The 18,807-nt window shown below is 38.3% G+C and overlaps 1 protein-coding gene across 2 annotated transcripts; it reads right to left on the reverse strand.

Annotated features, from left to right (window-relative positions):
- Positions 1–9,917: 9,917 nt before the first annotated feature.
- Positions 9,918–15,315, reverse strand: tank (TRAF family member-associated NFKB activator). 2 transcript variants are annotated; one of them, XM_031298555.2, is made up of 8 exons: positions 15,119–15,315; positions 14,087–14,228; positions 13,694–13,802; positions 13,464–13,534; positions 12,642–12,694; positions 12,418–12,536; positions 11,485–11,879; positions 9,918–10,813 (listed from the first exon to the last, which is right to left on the reverse strand). In XM_031298555.2, the coding sequence occupies exons 2-8, from the start codon at positions 14,183–14,185 to the stop codon at positions 10,643–10,645; spliced, it is 1,017 nt and encodes a 338-aa protein (XP_031154415.1). In that variant the 5' UTR covers positions 14,186–14,228; positions 15,119–15,315; the 3' UTR covers positions 9,918–10,642. The 2 variants fall into 2 exon arrangements, with proteins under 2 accessions (XP_031154415.1, XP_031154423.1); XM_031298563.2 differs by having other exon boundaries at positions 14,868–15,119.
- Positions 15,316–18,807: the final 3,492 nt, after the last annotated feature.

Raw genomic sequence — 18,807 nt, forward strand, 5'->3', positions numbered from 1 at the left:
CTAACTCTACTTTTTGAGCCATTTCTGATGAAAAGCACACAGAAATGAAACTGACTTATGCCAAATGAATATCATTGAATCGCTGTGATTGTGAGGCTGATGTTTGTAACTTTGAAATTATTTATAAAAAAACATCAGTTCCATTTTAAGAGTAGCCATGCCATGAAGTGTGCACTTATTCCTTTGAGAATCCTCTGAGGTTTCCCCGAGCACTATCAGCCTAAAGCTGAACAATAGAAAACAGAAGGCTCCAATCCAGTAACTGAAGCCTTGCCTTTTTTGATGCGTTGCCTGCATTTCTTAGACAGGATGAAAATAAGTACTAATTACGCAGTCACAGCTGTGTCTGCCAGCGTATTGTTTAATCGATAGCTAGGTTGACATGATGATGAATGTGTGATCTACATACAACAACTTAGAAACCTGTTACCTGGTTAATCATCATCCACAATTTGGTACCTAAATGTCTTTAATTATATCGGTGATTAACTAGTGATTAACCTGCAACAGAAATTCAAATAAAACAGGAATGCTGCACAGATCCCTCGAAAGAACAAATAATTCTCAGTTTGAAGAGAAAATATTTTGGGGGAGTATAGGAGCAAACAGGCGACTGTCGTGTTACAAGAATAATCTTCATTAAAATCACAGGCAACAACACCAGGCCAACACACAGCTCATTGGGAATGCAGTGTGAAAAGAGAGGCCCACAGATTATCACTCTACGTAACTCATGTTTAATTTATCCAGGAGCAATATTGTCAAGAGCCCTACCATTCCAAAGAACTACAGGCTGATAAAAGCTGAAATACGACTTAGGGAAGCCCAAAAATAACACAGGCTTCGAGAAAAAATGTCACAAAATGGAGAGAACACACTTGAGAGTGGAGGCATTAGTGGTATCTTCGATATGGTTAGCACAGCTTCACAGCAGTGTAATATAGCTGCTTTAAGATTGTTAATATTTCAAAAGATGACTTTAAAATGGGCCGGACGATAAAGTGTTTACACAACAACCAGACATGATACACCGGTACTTGACCTTTGCTCTGATTTGGGACTGTTCTACACAAACCTGCACCTTCACAACAGACATCGCATAATGCTGGCAGTACGAATGGAAAAGCAACATAGTCTTACATTCGACTGTAAGAAGTAACCTTAAACCAATTTCTATGCGCTCTATGGTGTGTTTTTTTCCTTTCTCCTCCTCCTCCTCCTCCTCCTCCTCATCCTCCTCCACCCCATGGCTGAGTGAAATGGAATTGCCTCTCACATTCAAAGACAGCTCTCGGAAGGTGATAATAGAGCTACTCCCTGCTGTCTGCAGGCAGGAAATAGGAAAGTGGCATATGGGGCCAGGAATCAAATAGAGAGGAAATGTGACCAGGCAAGGGAAGGAACTAAAAGAAAGGTTAATGATCAGTTCTGAATTCTACAGGGATGAGAACCATGTTCCAAGTTGAGAGAAAAAATAAATGTGACATGATTTATGTCTCCATCGCTCACATCTAGGCTGTCACAAACAAACACCATTATTTTTCTTGACAAACTTTACCAATGGTATTAAATGTAGTGATCCATTTGCTTTTTTTTGCCAATATGGATGTTCAATCCATACAGCTGCACACATGCTACAGGACATCTCATGTTTCAGAAATGGCATAGAGAAAAGAATATCTCACACAATGCCACCGTTTCACACCGATTAGAAAGATGAGAAATACAGACAGTACCGTATAAATAAGAATTAAGAATCCATCTCCACAGCCTCTCTATATGCTCCCAACAAGTGTGAACTGGCTGGTGTCCTACTGTTGCCCTTATAGCAGCCTGACACGCTCTCCGGCCTGCAGCATCTCAAAGAGCCTTTAGGAAGTGATCTGCTCCTTGACCAGGAAATGAAGCCGCTACACTGGCACTAAATTAAACATTGGACACTGATTTGTGTAATAGAAAAGAAGAAAAAAAGGAGAAGATAAATCATAGAATGACTAAAAACATTTGCAGCCAATGTGAGTGAAAACATGAAAATTAGTGCTGTGGTGTGTAATCATTAGGGGCAATGTGGGCTACATTAGCAGGGAGTAAATTTGCTTTCAAATTTTCACCCTGTTACCACACCTTGGTTGAAAGACTTTGTGCCCTTTCACCGCAAAGCTGGATTCCCAACCTTTAACTATCAGTTATCTGCAGTGAAGAAGGAATCAATTTTGAAGCAATTTACACTCGGTTTGAGCTTCTACTGAGCTTTTGATAACAATCATTGTAAGTTGTCTTTTTAATTACCTGAGGGAGTGGGTGACACCAAGGAAAGATGAAGATGAAAACTTACTGAAGCTGTGGGCTCATCTGAATCAACTGTAAACACACAATCACATGTAACATGTAGAATCATGAAGACATATCCAGATCATCAGATATGAGATTATTGATACATCCTAAGATATACAGAACACATGTCCAAACACTGGATTCAAATATCTTCCTGGGACAGACTGTTGTATCAACAGCTGGACATTAGAGACAAAGCAACATCACACAGGCCGGCTTTTTCCAGATCTGACAGCTAGATCATTTGAAGCTGACAAGATAACACTTAAATGCAAAGGTGACATGACAGTGTCTTCAGAGCCAGATGGATCGATACCCAGCTTGGCTCGTCAGGATCTGGGCAGTGGTTCTGCAGCAATGTTTTTATTTTTATTTTTTTAAGTTCTGAAAATAGACCATAACCGTCTAGCACAATGTCTGGTGCGTTATCAAAGAGCAGATTTCTTTTCTTATGTTGCAACTGAAATACTGATACATTCAATTTAACAAAACAGCCCAGGAGTCCAGAGGAGACTCAGAACCTTTTACTGATTTTTACATTTTTAGAAAAGCTTTAATAGCCCTATAGTTTCACCTAAGCTGCAATTTGAGCTCTTGAAATGTCAGAGTAGCAACTGGTACAGCCATAAAACAAGTGGACATCCAGGTGACTGAAAAGCTCTGTGTGAGGTTTTATCAAATTCTAAACTAATTGCTGGCCATAATTATAAGACTAAAACTATCAATGTCAACTCATAGTTGCAGTCAAAAGGCGCTCGAAGAAGCCCACTTTTCCAAAACGTCCCCCAAGTGAGACAGCCAAGAAGACCCGTAGATCAGTTTGAAAAACTCGGCAAGTTGCCTTGGTGACCATCCAGGCTGCACCGACTGGCACTATCTGTATGCCCCCCCCTCTCCCCTCCCCCCCCCCCCACACACACACACCATCTCCCAACTACATCTATACACTTAAATAAAAATCTAATTCTGTCTTTCAAATATTCAACAGTCCCTTTTCCCTGGGAGGAGAGGTAAGGAGTATTGCTGAATAATGCAGCCAGACAGGGATCTCCCAGAGCTGGTCTCCACAGGCATCACTGAACAGGTCTGATCCCACTTGAGTAGCATCTATCATGGTGACATCATCATTCACACAAGGAGATATGATAAGACAGTAGTACACTACTCTACTACTTGAGCCAACTCTAAAGCAGGCAGTGGTGTTATTTAAACCAATCTACTGGCCATCTGTTGATGCTAAAATCATGGTCTGACTGCCATTTCTAAATCAAACACCATCAGTATGCCTTTATTGCCTTTGATTGAACGCGACCATGTTTTCGAGAAAGAAAAAAAATTGGTAGCTTGTGAGACACTCGCATATTCTCTTTTACCTTGTGTGATTCTGGTGGGTGTATAAACGTAAAAAACCACAGGGACAAGCTGCTAAAGAAGAAGAAAACAACATCTACAGTACATGCAGCAGCAGCAGCAGGTCTCTACCTCACAGATTAGGGCACTGGGAGCACTTTGCAGGTTGTTGTCACAGGTATGAGGAGGGAGAATTGCGCTTGCTATCCCCAGGTTACAAAAGGTGTGAACAAAATCTGCAGCCAATTTGTTTTGTGCAGAATTAGAAGGGAAAAAACATTGCAGGAGCATGCTTTGGTTTGTATACCTATCTGCTTTCCTGTTTACTATATGTACTTTTCTTTCCTCCTGTTTTATCAGTGCCTTAACTATCTTTGACTGATTATAACAAATGTGCTTGGAGGTATATGTGAACACGTATGTTCTGGTTCAAATGGTTATTCTAACTGGGCCGCAAGTGACATCAAATCAACAATTAAACACCAGACACAGCATCAAAAAGAAAGCCATCCAATCCACGAAGCTCAATCGAATCACAAGGACAAAGAGAGAGTGTGAGCGTTGGCACAGGAATAACTGATCTGGGGGGAATTGGCAAGACCAACAGCAAGCAAGTGTATTACATATGGCGTGCCATTTTCACAGCTACCACAAAGAGAACACAAAAAGTGTTATATCTCACTATCTAAGAATAATAAACAACCACCCAGATATGCTGAATCTGTTTAATACTGTAACAAAGACTGAAGGTAAATGGAGTTCATGGAGGACTTTTCAGTTCATATCTATGGGCTTAAGAATACAGCGAGATGATAAGTTGTGTACTCTGGTAAATTAAGCCGTCCTCCCACTAATTCTATGAGGTGTCAGTCGGGAAACTGGCCTGCCAGGATGACTTTCAGCTCTAATCAAGCCAGATGGTTTCTTAACACTGAATAAATGAATTGATTTGTGTGGAGCATATCTAACAAGGTTCATATTCGTCTCCTCGTGACACAAAGGTGGTCAGTGTGAGAATACAAGAGCGATGATCTGCTAACCCAGAGGAGGTACATTGTGAATCTCTTCAGTCTTACTGCTGTGAATATGACTAACATCTTCACAGTGTTTGTATCTGTTATGTTGACAAAGTGTTAGGACAAGGCCTTTGTCGTCACAACTGTACACAGCTCACACCTCAAGTGTTAACTTCTTCGTCGTAACCCACTACACCACACTTTTGTCTTACTATGATTAGATGGATCACTGCACTTTCCATGTGGTGTGAACTGCTATCAATTATGCAGCTATCTTTCAATTATTGTATATTCTTAAAGTACCTGCTAATGAATTGTGAAACTACTGTGTTATGGTGTGATTGTACTGGGCAATAACCAGCTACTGTACACTTTGGCAGCATTTCAATTAGATCCGGGTGGCGGTTTTTCAGTCATTAAGCACATTTGGTGTAAGGATGTCCACCTTACACTTAGCCAAAGGTGTTTCTGTAGTTGCTGTTAGCCAGCAGCATCTCAGCCCCGATGCAAAGCCACTGCTGCATGTAGGACTCCGAGGACAACACACAAGTACCCACTGTGATTTTCACTGGGGATTTTGATATTCACACCTGTACTAGGTGTTGTTTCGGAGTCTGATAAGCATGTGTGAAACTAGAGGGGTGACTAGAATGGGGAACCTTATTTGAGGGGACAGATCTTTTCAGATATATCTATTGAGGACATATCTATTGTTTTGTATTTTCATGTCTAACAATAAGAAAGGACAAAGCCAATCAAGTGCGGTGTATCTACTAGCCATGTGTCTAATTGAAGCTGCACATGGCCATATGGGCATGTGCGAAAAATAGAATGTCCAACAACTACATAAGGATTCAAGCAGCACGTGGAAAAATAAAATATTTCCAACATCATTGCCAATCAGTGACTAAACAGCTCATGAAGGGAGGATTTATCTCAAAGCCATTGCAACAATTCATGTGAAATTGTACTATGAGAGAAAATGTACCAAGCAGATCCAATCAATACCAATCAAAAATGATTTCCAGTGTATGAAGAAATCATAGACCTCATCATTACAGGATCAGAGGCTGAAAAACAAAGTGCATGAGAGTTTCTCCTCCTCTCTCTACATTGGTGATGTTCAGAGGCAGCCTGTTATTGGAGGTGTTAATTGGCAAATTCAGTACAAGTCAAGAGCATGTTCCCTGTCATTCCCGCTCCCAGCAAGGCTAGGTCATTAAACCGAGAATGGATTCTTTCATGCTGCCTTAACCCTTGAATTGCAAGTTACCATTCCACAAACATCGCCATGCTCTATCCCACCCCCATGTGTCAAGAAGAAAAAACAACCTACACTGATTTAACAGCGACAATAAGATAACAGGAGGATGACATCTTGAGGGCCAGACTATTTCAAGTTATTTCAAATTGGCAGTCAAGTGTCTTCAAAAAGTTCAGAAGTTTACAAATGTCCAACACTCCCACCCTCCACAAGTAAAAAATAAATATAAAAGTAGTCTTTGAACAATGAGATCGTCAAAACAATGGCATCATCTTCACTGATCAGTGCTTTTGTGTTCTATGTATTGAACGAGCCTCCCATCCGCCTGAAATGTGAGCCTCCTTTGGGGTTCTGGGTGCGATCTCACCACTGCCTCTGTCATCACTTGCTGTGACTGCCAAATCTCTGCTCCAGAAACCAGGGCTCTCAGACCAGCACTGAAACAAACACAATGGAGAGGGGAGGCTGTTCTGAGACTTTGCACAGGCAGCGATGGCTTCAACACATTTAATCGAACACAAAGTCAGCTCCACCACTGCTGCACAGAGAGCACAAGGAGCCCAACGCATGGCAAGACAACTGTGAGGTGATACTCTCAGCTCGCAACGCCATGAGAGTTGGCAGTCTCTCATGCCAACGGTGACCAGTGCACACAGTTGAATATGCTTCCCTCCAAAGTTGTTAATTATCGAAATGACATTGATGTGAAGAGGGCATTCTAGTCAGGTGACCTTAATCCACTTGCTATCTCTCTGTTTTGTTTTACGATTTGATTAAACCCTTTAACAATCTTATTTTTTCCCCCTTTTTGGCAATGGCACGATCTGAAAACCATTGTTTCAATATTTAGAAGAGTAATTGTTGAAAATAATGACTTAGTGGAATGGTGCTTCGTGTGTCTATTGTCTGCCATTATAATCCTATTACTGGCCAATAAAGATCTATTTATTTTGTTAAGTTGAGATATTCAAAATATTATTGTTGTTTAACTATTATATTTTGATGTGATGTCTACAATGCAGGAGCTATTGAAGGTCATTGTGAAGGAAAACCTACTGTGTGTATATTGTATACAGTTTTAAAACTAGGTGTAGAGAGCAAAACAGGAAAAAAGAATAGGTACTGGTGAAAAGCTTTTACTACCAAAAAAAAATTATTTAAAGGAAAAATACATGATTTTAAGGATATTAAATTCCAGTAGATTTACACTTATAATTGAAGTTTGAGTTTAAAAAATATGAAAATAATCATTTTCACTATTTTAAACTATCATAAGCATCAGAAACAATAGTAGTTGCCCAGTGTAAGTAAAAAAGGCCTGTCAAGCAGTTTGGTAGTAATAACAGGTTCCAATTTTTGATTTATGGGGCTACCTTTGTGTGCACAAGTGGAATATGAATTGCACATTTAATGCATTTTGTTAATCAACACTGGATATTGCAACTTTACCAATAGACAAAACTAATGTTTTAGACGGTGGTTATTAAAATGTGTTATTACTTCACAGAATGAGTGTACATTTTCAATGCAGAAAATACATCTGCTGCATCATCCATCTTTAAACATTTATTGTAGCAGCCCCACTTGTAGCCATATATTACATACAGCTGAATATAACTAATAAAGCAATTGACGCCCTAAGAGATGTGCTGCATGCATGCAAACTAGCTTTGGTATATTATTATTGGTAAATTATTATATTAGTATATTATTTCATGAAATGATAATGCTGCAGTTCTGACAATAAACTATATCTTTTAAAAATGTATTTAAAAACAAAAAATGTAAATCCCTAAAATAGTGTTATTTCTTTCTCCTTTTTCTGTTTATATAGCATGTTCATGTTCCTTTTATTATGCTTGCTTACTCTTCTCTGTCATTGTTTATTTTCATCATTTTAAATTCAACTTGCATTTATTAAGTGTCACAGACATTTATGTTTATACCGTAGTATGCATTTAAATGACATTGTCATTGTCTAAGATCTCAACACTTATACTAATATGTATTTCCATTTTTTGATGACATTACCACATAGTATATACTGTATTACACCCTGGTGACCTATTATTCCACTCAATCCACTTGAAAACACTCCAGTACCATCAGCTCATCTTGCAAGTACAAGTTGATAATGCAGGCCACAGAGATCAGGCTCTGCAAAGTATAACCTACTAGCTCAATAAGTGCCAACAGCTTTACTGGGCGTTAGTTTCCTCCCTCTCTCGTCTGCTTGAAAATGACTGTGGTCCCCTGAAGCCGGTGACTTCCCCGTCTCCCCGAACTCTCTGCAGCACCGACTGGTGGTGCAGAAGCACTGCTGATTAGCATGCAGTAATGATGGTGAGCTGGGCTCCATTGTTCTAACACCTCCCCTCTCCTCCGCACCAATCTGTCACCATTCAGTGGGCTAGAGCTGCCTCAAATGCTTCTCTCCACAAATGAGATGGATAATTAGTTGCCCCTCACGAATGCTGCACTCTTCTCACCCCTGATTGCTTTCACCTTCTTGCTCCTGGCAATTTTGACACCTTGTAATCAGCCTGTTACTTCTCCATCTCAATCCATATCCTTCTCATTTTTTTATGTCCTTTTTCTTTTATTTTTTACAGCTCCTAAGTCTATTTCAAATCTACTGCCTCTGGCAGCAAATGTCCCAATGAGAAATATGGCAGATATATCTCATATTCTACTGGAAATTATGGCAATAACAATGCATTAGAGCTTAGTGGACCTTTCTCAAACAGTTCACACTACTGTATACACAAGCATGTAAATATATAGTGCACAAAAGTACACAAAAAACATCCTAGCTGTCAGTACGAGTTTCCTCTTCCAAATAACAATGAATGACAACATAATTATGAGCAAGCAGCTGTTCATGATCCCAGAGAGAAAAGCATGCAGGCTGCACAATGTTCAACTCTTCACAGATTAACCAGAGAGGATCATTAGGGATATGTATTTGCCAAAAAAAAAAAAAAAAAAAAAAAAAAACTATGAATAGATTCTCCCCTCAGTGTGGGTGATGTGGACACTGATGTGTTTTAGCAGTGCTCTATTATCTTAGGCTAATGACTCACTAGTTTGGAATAGTTGATAGCATTACTATAGCACATATTTTACACCCTTTCTGAGCTATTTATGAAACACAGTGAAATGTGCAGAGAAAAATATCAGTTAAGGTTGATATGACAGGTCAATCAGTCTATTAAGCAGTATTTGATTTTGGAAAGTTATAATACCGAACAGATGCAAAGAGAGAAATAGGGTTGTTTTCAGTCTTCACACCAGCTCATCTACCCAGCCCAAGTGTTACCAGCCCATAGCTGAAGGGCTGTAAGATGTTCCAACACACACTGTGTCCAAAAACATCATCACGCTGAATGGTGAAAATCACTGCAATTGTTTACAAAGGTGTGAATAAATACTAACCAAGTCAAAAGCTGATGCTGCTGTTTAGAAAAGACTTGGGTTTAGTCATATGATAGGTAGTGTACATTATATCAGTGACTGAAACATAATGCGTTCTATTTCCAAATTACAATATGTAACCTGTATTTCACTTTTTAGTCTCTATACAATTTTGTAAAACTGTCATATTTTCCCATAACTACTAATTACTTATATATAATTTCTATCTATAATTTCATTTGAAACCGGCACATCTGGAATGTCCCATTTTATCACTTTGTATAGCATTATTGGAGTGAAAACGTCATATAATGTTCATTTGTCTATTAAAATAAATGTGCCTACATAAATACTATACAGTGTAATACTGCCTGAGGTAAAACCATTACTATACAAATAGCAAGGTAATTGGGCTTCTGATTTAACAATAAGCTTATGCATCATGTCACGTGTGTTGCCATCTGTCATCACTTTTAATGAATACATGGCATACGAGCTTTTAAAATGATTTAAAAGTTGGACATTCTTCCAACTCTGCACCAAGAATGACACAAAGCTGCTTTAAATTATCCTGGTTGGAGGATATAACATGAAAAAACAAAGGGAATGTAATGCTAGTGAAAACAGTGCTAATCAGCATGTCAACCGTTCTGAAAAAAGATTAACGTTTCAGTGATTTGATGGATGCATTTATAATACGTGACGTTGTTGTGCGAGATATAAAATCTTGCTGCTAACTTAAAAAGGAGGCACATGCGTCTTACTTCAACAGAAAGGATTGCAAATTTACAAAGCAAATCTTATTTCTTCTAATAGGAAACTGTTATTAATGCACCTTATGTTTAAAAATAGGAATGTATAAACATGTTGCAGAACGTTAATACACATCTTGTCCACAATATGACTTTATGTATGGATACACTTAAAAGTACCCCAACCTGTTTTATATTTGCATGTTGAAAACAATTTCAATGATAAAAATGTAAAGAGTAAATGTCGGCTTTATTTGCTCATATATACCATATTATGCATCATCGTCACTTAGTACTAGAGTAAAATCTCAGCGTGATATTAGAAAAATATAATGACCAAGAAAGTGTACCATTCAATTCTTCACTATTAAATAAAGGGATTCAAGTCTTATTGCAGTGTCATTTCAAATCCTTTACAGCGCATGTTCTTCATGGCAGGCAGGACTAGACCATGAATACAGTAAGTCTTGGAGTAGTTGTGACCAGGGGCCTGTCAGTCTCTGCTTTCACTGTCAATTGTTGGCTTCATTCTTAGGAGAGAAATGCGAGTAGAGGTGGCTGTTCATTCGGTCCTGAGGAACCACAGCGTGGCAGAAAGCACATTTATCGGGACTGCTGCTCTGAGGCGTCGCTAGCTCTGTCCCCACGTCAACTGCATCACACAGCTCAGGGCTCCAGAGAGGCTGCAGAGCAGGATGAACCAAAGAAAACAATATATTATTCATGCTCCTAACAATCCTTACACTCACTCTATTGAAGCATGCTGGACCACTTGGCCTTCAAGTTGAAGTATCTGTTGCTTTAAGGAATACAAGTACATGTCAACCCAATAGTCTGCACAAATACTCAGCAACAGTAAAGGCAAAAAGGCTATTCTCAAGTGTTTAATTATCTTCCTATTTATGTGTTCAACCCCACCATCAAACCAGCCTTGCCTATTATAAATGCCTGTGTTGATATAATATTATATATTCCAGGGAAAGAATCATACTATAAAAAAACTGGACCAACTTTTAGATCTTACTGCATGTTATTCACAGTTTTTTTTAATTATTAGGCATTTATACACATCAGCAAAATCCTACAAAACCATCGTACTTGTTTCATTAGATTCAGACACTGTAATGTGCTTCCATCTGGCTCACATTTTCCAGCAAAGATGCCAAATATAACCAGAGCATCCATGCTTAAGTAAAAAAAAGAATCAGCACACATTACACGGTAATACGTTTCAAGTTAAGCCAAGGGGATTTTTTTATGGACTTCACACTGTTTCACTCCTCCATTAGCAAAGACCAATCAGAGACTGATAATTTGCTACTAGTTTTCTCAGACCTTCTCCTGTGATTCTCACCTGCTGGGGTCCCCGTACGCTCTCCTGGGAGAGCGAAGATGATGTTGAGTGGGAGGGGGATGAAGGGTAGACAAAAGGCATGGGTTCAACGGGCTCCTCTTCTGTTAATGTGGAGGGGACACTACTGAGAGGCAGCTTCGTGGGCATGGTCAGACCAATGTGTCTCTCTGGAGTACTGTTCAGGAAGTCATATTCACTGTCCGCAGAGGGCGGGAATTTGACACTGAGTTTGGTGAGAGAGTCTACTAAGTCCCTGTCCTCAGGGCTGGCACCGCGGGATGCCAGAGACGTAGGCGGGAGTGGGATATCCACTGCTGACCTTAGCGCTGAGGAAAAGGGTGTCTCTGCCTCTGCTGTACGGTCTGTGCACTGGATGGGCATGGAGAACCGCTGATCTGTCAGACGACAGAAAAACATGAGATTTTACACAGAGTTTCTGTCTCAGTCGACATGTTAACGTATTCCGGCGCTGGCTTTAATGACATTTGAGCTTGGCAACGATTTCAGAAGTTGCATACATTAAGATATAATCCTGGACCCCTTTCATATATATATATATATATATATATATATACACATACATTAAGATATAATCCTGGACCCCTTTCATATATATATATATATATATATATATATATATATATATATATATATATGAATAATGATGTTACATTATTAATTATGCAGCTAGTATCTAGAACCAACACAATGCATTTGTTATTTTAAAATATGTGTTTATCAACCCTTTTTTAAACAGAGGTGGTCAGCCACGGTTTGAAAAGGTAATGAGGCATTTGTGTAGTCCTAGCTAAGGTCTTGCTATCACAAAGAACAAAGCAAACTCATAGATTGTTATGACATATAAAATTCCATTTCAATTCAGCACATTTTCTTTTATAAAATAAAAAACAGGTAATATTTGGTAAATGTTACCGTTTGATGCATCAATTCCTCCATGGAATCTTTTTAGGTGATCTTTTTGTCTTCTGGTAAGAGAGCGAATCTGCCGGAACTTCCCTTCAATTGCTTCAAATGCATCCAGCATGTTCTGACTGACAAACAAATAAATACAGAGTGAGAAAAAAAATCTATTCTTTAACTGTAATGTCCATGATATTTATTTGTTTTAAAGTCTTTGTGGAAGGAGAGACACATACTAGTCAACGCTGACTTGCTTATTAGGAGCCACAGCAACAGTGACCATATTCTCCTGTAAAAAAGACATTACTATTTATAGTGATCATTATCAACAATTATCCAAAGGCATATTGTTAATGCATCTGCAGTTTGATTTACACATCACAACTTTTTAACATTTACTAGTGGAAAATGTTTCCTGGCCTGTTAAATAATGAACAATAAAGCTCAAGCTGCTGACTGTGCAAGCGATATTATCCTCTAGCACCATCTGGTGAAGTGAAAGTGGATACACCTTGTGTGGAGGGAAATAGAGGGTTTGATAGTATTACAGCAGCAATGTAAAATTAGGTTTTCTTGATTGCTTGAATCTTTGAAAAACAAATGAATTTAAACATAATAAAACTATGAAAGTATATGGACATTCCCTTCTGATTAGAAATAATTACTAAACAAGGATAGAATGTATCTTAACTGCAACCTGTCATCTAAAGCAGCTTTAGAGCTTTGTAAACAAGGGTCAGAAACACTTTAAAAATGAAATATTTGCAGACTGACTAAAGGATGATGCTGAGATCTTACAGTCACAACAGCACTGCTCAAAAGTTGTCAGATAGTATGAATCCCATATGGATCAACCATATTTTAAGCCTCATAGTTGCTGCTATATTAATTTCCCATTGGTATTATGTGTTTTCTTAACATCCTTGTTGACACAAGTAGAAGTACTATCAATGTGTTTGTATGTGACAGGAAGCTGTATGTATTCTCATGCGTGATTTCAAGCATGAGAATGAAGAAAAAAGACATAGAAAGAGCACACTTTAGCACAGCAAACATACCGGGTACTGTATTTTCTTAAAAGCACTGGCCCCATCAAGGAGATGATTGGCAGGCTCACATTTCATCTCTCCTTGGAATCCAAAACAGTAAAAATTAACAGTTTAAACATGAACAGATTCAGTAAAAATGTATGACAATCCAATATCAATACCCAGAATGCAATGCAATAGAAGAGTAGATTATCATGTTGGCATATAAACAGAGAGATCACCTGGCACGTCTCACTAACCTGATGGTTGCCTTGTTGCTGATAACTTAGCTTCAAGTTTTGAAATCAACTGCTGCTGGTCCTCTATCTGCTTTTGAAGTTTTTGAGTATATCGCTCATAAAATTCACTCTGTAAAAATGCATTTTTTGTTATTTTTTTAGCACAAATGTCTGCAATCTGGTCTATGCCTATACATCACGTGTGTGTGTGTGTGTGTGTGTGTGTGTGTGTGTGTCACATTTTCATATACATATATTATTAATAATCATGTTCAAAGCAGATTTAATACTATTTGACTGTCAACAACAATAAAACGAGTAAACCCACTGTGTGAGTTATTATTTTTGCTATATTGGTAATGTTTGGATTATTTCACACAAAGTTAGAACAGGTTTTTCTGCTCACGTCGTTACCATTTGTTGCAGCTCCTTTTTAGCATTGTCCTTTTCAATGGAGACCTGGCGATAAGCTTCAAAAGCTTTATTGAGCTGGTCTCCGATGTTCCTTTCCATGCCGTGTGCTCCACAGTCATCCCTGACATAGCAGACATGAGCCCTGTGAGTGAAATCACATGTTTTAAAACATAGCCTACCTACAACAATACACACTCCCAAAGACAGCACTTGTTTTAGTTAGTGACCCTTTTTGCTAGTTTTATAATGTTTCCACTGTACACACAACGGTCAATGTGTCTCTGCACGCTTTAAAAATGATAAAAAGAAGTCAATAACTCCTTAAAGTGATATCAAGTTACTTGGTTGATTTATGTAAGCTACTGTTGCAGTGACTAAACTAACATACTTCCTTATCGCTGTTTATTAGCAAAGATTATTGACAGTTCCATTGGAATATCAGTTTACATGCAACAGCAAAATGATATTGACATTTCAACAATCGATGCCTTCTAGTTCTAGTTCTGTAAGAAATGATGTTGATGAGCAACTGAGTCGTTGAAAAGTAATCAATGTCTCAAAGAGTCAATGTCTTGCACTCTTATATTTCCACTGACCTAAACAATCCTTACATTTGTGTCTGTTCTTGTCCATTGTTAGTACAGACTTTCAAACAACTTTTGAGCAGGTGCAGCACCATACAAGTTAACATGGACGTATTGAGTGCAAAACAAGAAAGAGGCTGCTCATCAATTATTGATCAATCTTCATTATACATGTCATAGCAACACACTAACGTTACCTGTCACACCAACGGCTGCTGGATGAAGCCACGGGAATTGCACTTTATTAACACTAACTTTGGAGCCCACCGAGGCAAAGCATGTAAGCACTTTAAAGTGTCATTCAAACCCTAATCCACACAGTTCCGTATTCCTTAAACCGTAACTGGCCGGTTAGCCATAGCTCATTCAACCGGTTGCGGATAAAGCGACCGAGCAACGACTCCACAGATCAGTTCCCCGCGCTGCCAGTGAGTGAGAGTCCTCTTACCTTCATTCGTGTAACTGTTAAAGTTGAATTTATTATTTGACACCACCGCAGCGTCGTCGCCTAATCTTCAGATGCAAAGTTACGAAGCGCCTGAGAGGATATGGCAATGGATGTTTTACATAGCCTAGTTGAGTTGGGAACTTCCCTCGGGGAATCCCCCTTGCTTGTAGACTTCCGCCTTTACTCGACCCTGGCCAATCAGCGCGGAGCTCAGAGGAGAGCTTGGTGGTTAGCTGGTTGAGGGTTCTTCCAGCCTACGCGTCTGCAAACAGACTTTTGTGCATGTGAAAACTGTCCCCAAACTAGAGTTACGCTGTGCTCATTTTACTCTCCAACAGTCTTACATTATTGCATGTTCAATAAGTTCTGTAGAAAGTATTGAACCTGCCTTATTGTAAGTAGGCTACAGCTGTAATGGCCAGATTAACCTTTTAGGGGGGCCACAGGCAAAACATGAACTGTTGGTAATTCTATTTTACACCACTCTATTTAGGAATATGTACCATGTGAGCACAAAATAATAACAATAATAATAGCTAGGCTAATATAATGCAATAATGCATAGTGAAATTAATTAAATTACCAAAAAAAAATTGCCCTGCAGTGAGTTTGGGGCTTTAAGGGTCTGGGAAGTTGCCCACTTAGCTTAGTTGGTAACAGACAATTCAAGTCTATTTGTATAGCACCTTTCAAGAACAAGGCCATTCAAAATGCTTTACATAAAACATAAACCAAATGAAGAGAAGATATACAAGAAACACAAAGCAATATAAAAAAACACATATAACCTGGATTACAATCAGGGCAAATTGGGCAACTGCCACATAGGCACCAGTCAGACTTCCAGAGGCCTCAGAAGGCCCTGGTTCACTGTGTGTGAAATAGATTTCTCAATTTATTCTGAAATGTGCACGACTAAAGTAGAATATCAACTGTGTCCTGCATTATTACGTAATATTGTGGCCCTGTCTTGTGCTCTATCGTGAATAACCCTAAAAAAATTATGTTTCATCAAATTACCACTAACTAACACTGAAAAAAATTGGGCAGGTGATATTTTGGGTCTCTGTAAAATACAATTAAACTGCCATTTGTAGTGTGCTGTACACTGTACTTAATGGCTTGGAGGAAACAGGAGCCTAACAACAAACGTTTTAATCCTGTTAGTCTTCTTTGCCCCTAAACTTTGGAAGAGTTATCACTTATTTTTAAATCATCCAACTGAAATTAAAAAAAATAAAAATAAAATAAAAACTTTTTATAGTTTTTATATACTTTAGAATACTTCCTCACTTTTAATACTTGGTGTTTTCTCTACTTTATGTTTTTATTTTGGAAATATCTAGGCAGTGAAACATCTTTATGTTGAGTCATAATAGCTGAGGCCTTTTTCACAGAAGACATGTTGACTTGTCATAGAGAAAAGCCCAGGTGTAAATAATAAAATTAATGATGGCTGAATTTAATTTAAAAAAAAGTGGAGCCATCTTTAATGTCATCAGTAACACCTGTGCTTTCCTACTTTTGTATTACATCTTTATTTAGCACAAGAAAAATAAACATTAGAAGACAGGGTAAAATATACCAGGATGAAAATCAATCTGCAATGGTGGAATTGATGCTACAACACCATTATACTGAACATTAAGATGTACAAGGTTATTTTATAAAACAAAACAAACAACAAAAAAGAAAAGAGAACTATTCAGGTAGAGAGACAAAGAGCACAAAGAGCAAGGAATGAAACATTCAGACAGATGCTTTTCCTACTACAAGTCAAAATGTCTGCTGTGAAAAAGGCCTATTCAACTGAATTTCTTTTAACTATTCATGACTCACTAATATCCCTTTGCTTTTTTGACTGATGTTTTTCTTCTTATTTCTTATCAATCATCTAAACAAAGATTTGTTTTTTACTGTGACCTCCCACGTGTTGCATAGTTTTAAGCACAAATAAGGAATTGTAAACACACACACACACACACACACACACACACATATACACACACATATATATATATTCTGTATTATGTGTGTGCACACATGACATAGCTGACCCCCTGTACAGGAACTGGGCTCAGTATGAACATTGTTGGGTTAACCACAGCCAACAAGGATGTCAGTGTGTACTGAATGTACTCTTCTACATCACAGCAGCAAAGTGAGAACTATAACCACTGGAGGTCAGCAAAAACAAGGTACTTTTTAATTAGTTGCAAATGAGACTTACAATGAGTGAGAGGACATGACTCACTCCCTTGCATATGCAGACTCCTACAGACTATATGCATATAAAAAACTCTATGGTTTCCCCACACTGTGGAAGCACAACAGTCTAGGTAACATTTGGTCATCTGCTCCATCTGCTCCACAATACTCCTTGAAACCCACCACATTACCAGTATCTAGAGGTGTGCTTTGCTGAACCCTCTGGTAATATTTAGTCATTTGTGGCCACAGTTTATACCACATGGGATCAGGTTCTTATGTTGTGGCTAAGACTCAGTAACGTAATGTAAAGGCCTTGTTATGCTCCCTCCGATCCACCTCTAAAATTCTGTTCTGAGCCAAACCTACGAAATCCCCAATGAGAAAGAATTGTGGAATGATGATGATAGAATATTTAGGTGTTTGGAAAAAAAAAAAAAAATTGGCTACAGTTACGGTACATGGTTGCACATTTTTTGCAGCACTATCATTTGGCACTGATATAGACTCTTAATCTTAGGTTTGCAAAGACAACTGTTTTCTATTTCACTGTTTAAACATTCATACATGAATACTGCAGTGGCTTAATTTTTGTTTATTCCTAATCTGGGACTGTTTTTGTATTTTTTTTGTTTTTTTCACTTCTTTTAAAGCCCAACATCTTAAAATAATGGTGAATGTCTCAATGTTTTCTTAACGCCTTGGAAATATATTAGTATATTAGTATTAGTATTCTTTTTCAGCATGAACCAACAGTAAGTGAGTTATGACGCAATACTCTGTCCTGATGACACACTGGTAATCCCCTTCCTGTTTCTACACATCTAATGCTTTTACATATCATCAAACCTCCATACAGAGGTATGACTGCACATGATTTAGGGTTGATAATTCTGACCCCATCTCCCCGACTGCATTTAGTGGCACAGTGAGAACTCTCGCCCCAGAGTAAATACTAGCATCACAGAAAGAATAACCAGTAGATGGCAGCTTAGAGTGACTTATTGAGATGCAGTGTCTTTTTAACTTCCTTTCAGTGATTTTATAACCTTAGGTTATTAAGGGTTCTCAGAGCAGAGGCAGAGTATAATGTATGACCCACTGAAGCTATGAAACCAAGTGAAACAGGTCATTTTTAATGTCAATCTCATTTGATCATGTTAAGCGTCAGGGTGGTAGCAGTGTAAAATCAAAAAGCAGACCCTGCTTGCACTGATATCCAACATTTTCCATGCAGTATTTTCCAAATGTACATATGTTGCTAGTTGGTATTGAAGGCGCTGTAAATGAGCTTTTTAAAATACTAGCATAATACACTGGTACTGATACCTTACATTACTTTTAGGCCCTTTAATATCTCGGGATATGGCAATGCCTTTTTCTGAGTAAGTCACAAGTCAATATTTTAATAATGTATTCATTTACTGAAGATAATAACAATTTATGAGTGAGATTTCCAAACATGGCTCAACTTGCTTTAG

This window comes from Sander lucioperca, chromosome 8 (genome assembly GCF_008315115.2).
Source record: "Sander lucioperca isolate FBNREF2018 chromosome 8, SLUC_FBN_1.2, whole genome shotgun sequence".
Classification (NCBI taxonomy): domain Eukaryota; kingdom Metazoa; phylum Chordata; class Actinopteri; order Perciformes; family Percidae; genus Sander; species Sander lucioperca.

Coding starts and splice junctions, on each gene's coding strand:
- tank (XM_031298555.2), bottom strand. CDS start 14,185: ATGGAAAGGAACATCGGAGACCAGCTCAATAAAGCTTTTGAAGCTTAT. Junction 11,880..12,417: donor AGGAATTGATGCATCAAACG/GTAACATTTACC, acceptor GTCGTCTGACAG/ATCAGCGGTTCTCCATGCCC. Junction 10,814..11,484: donor GCGTACGGGGACCCCAGCAG/GTGAGAATCACA, acceptor CCTGCTCTGCAG/CCTCTCTGGAGCCCTGAGCT.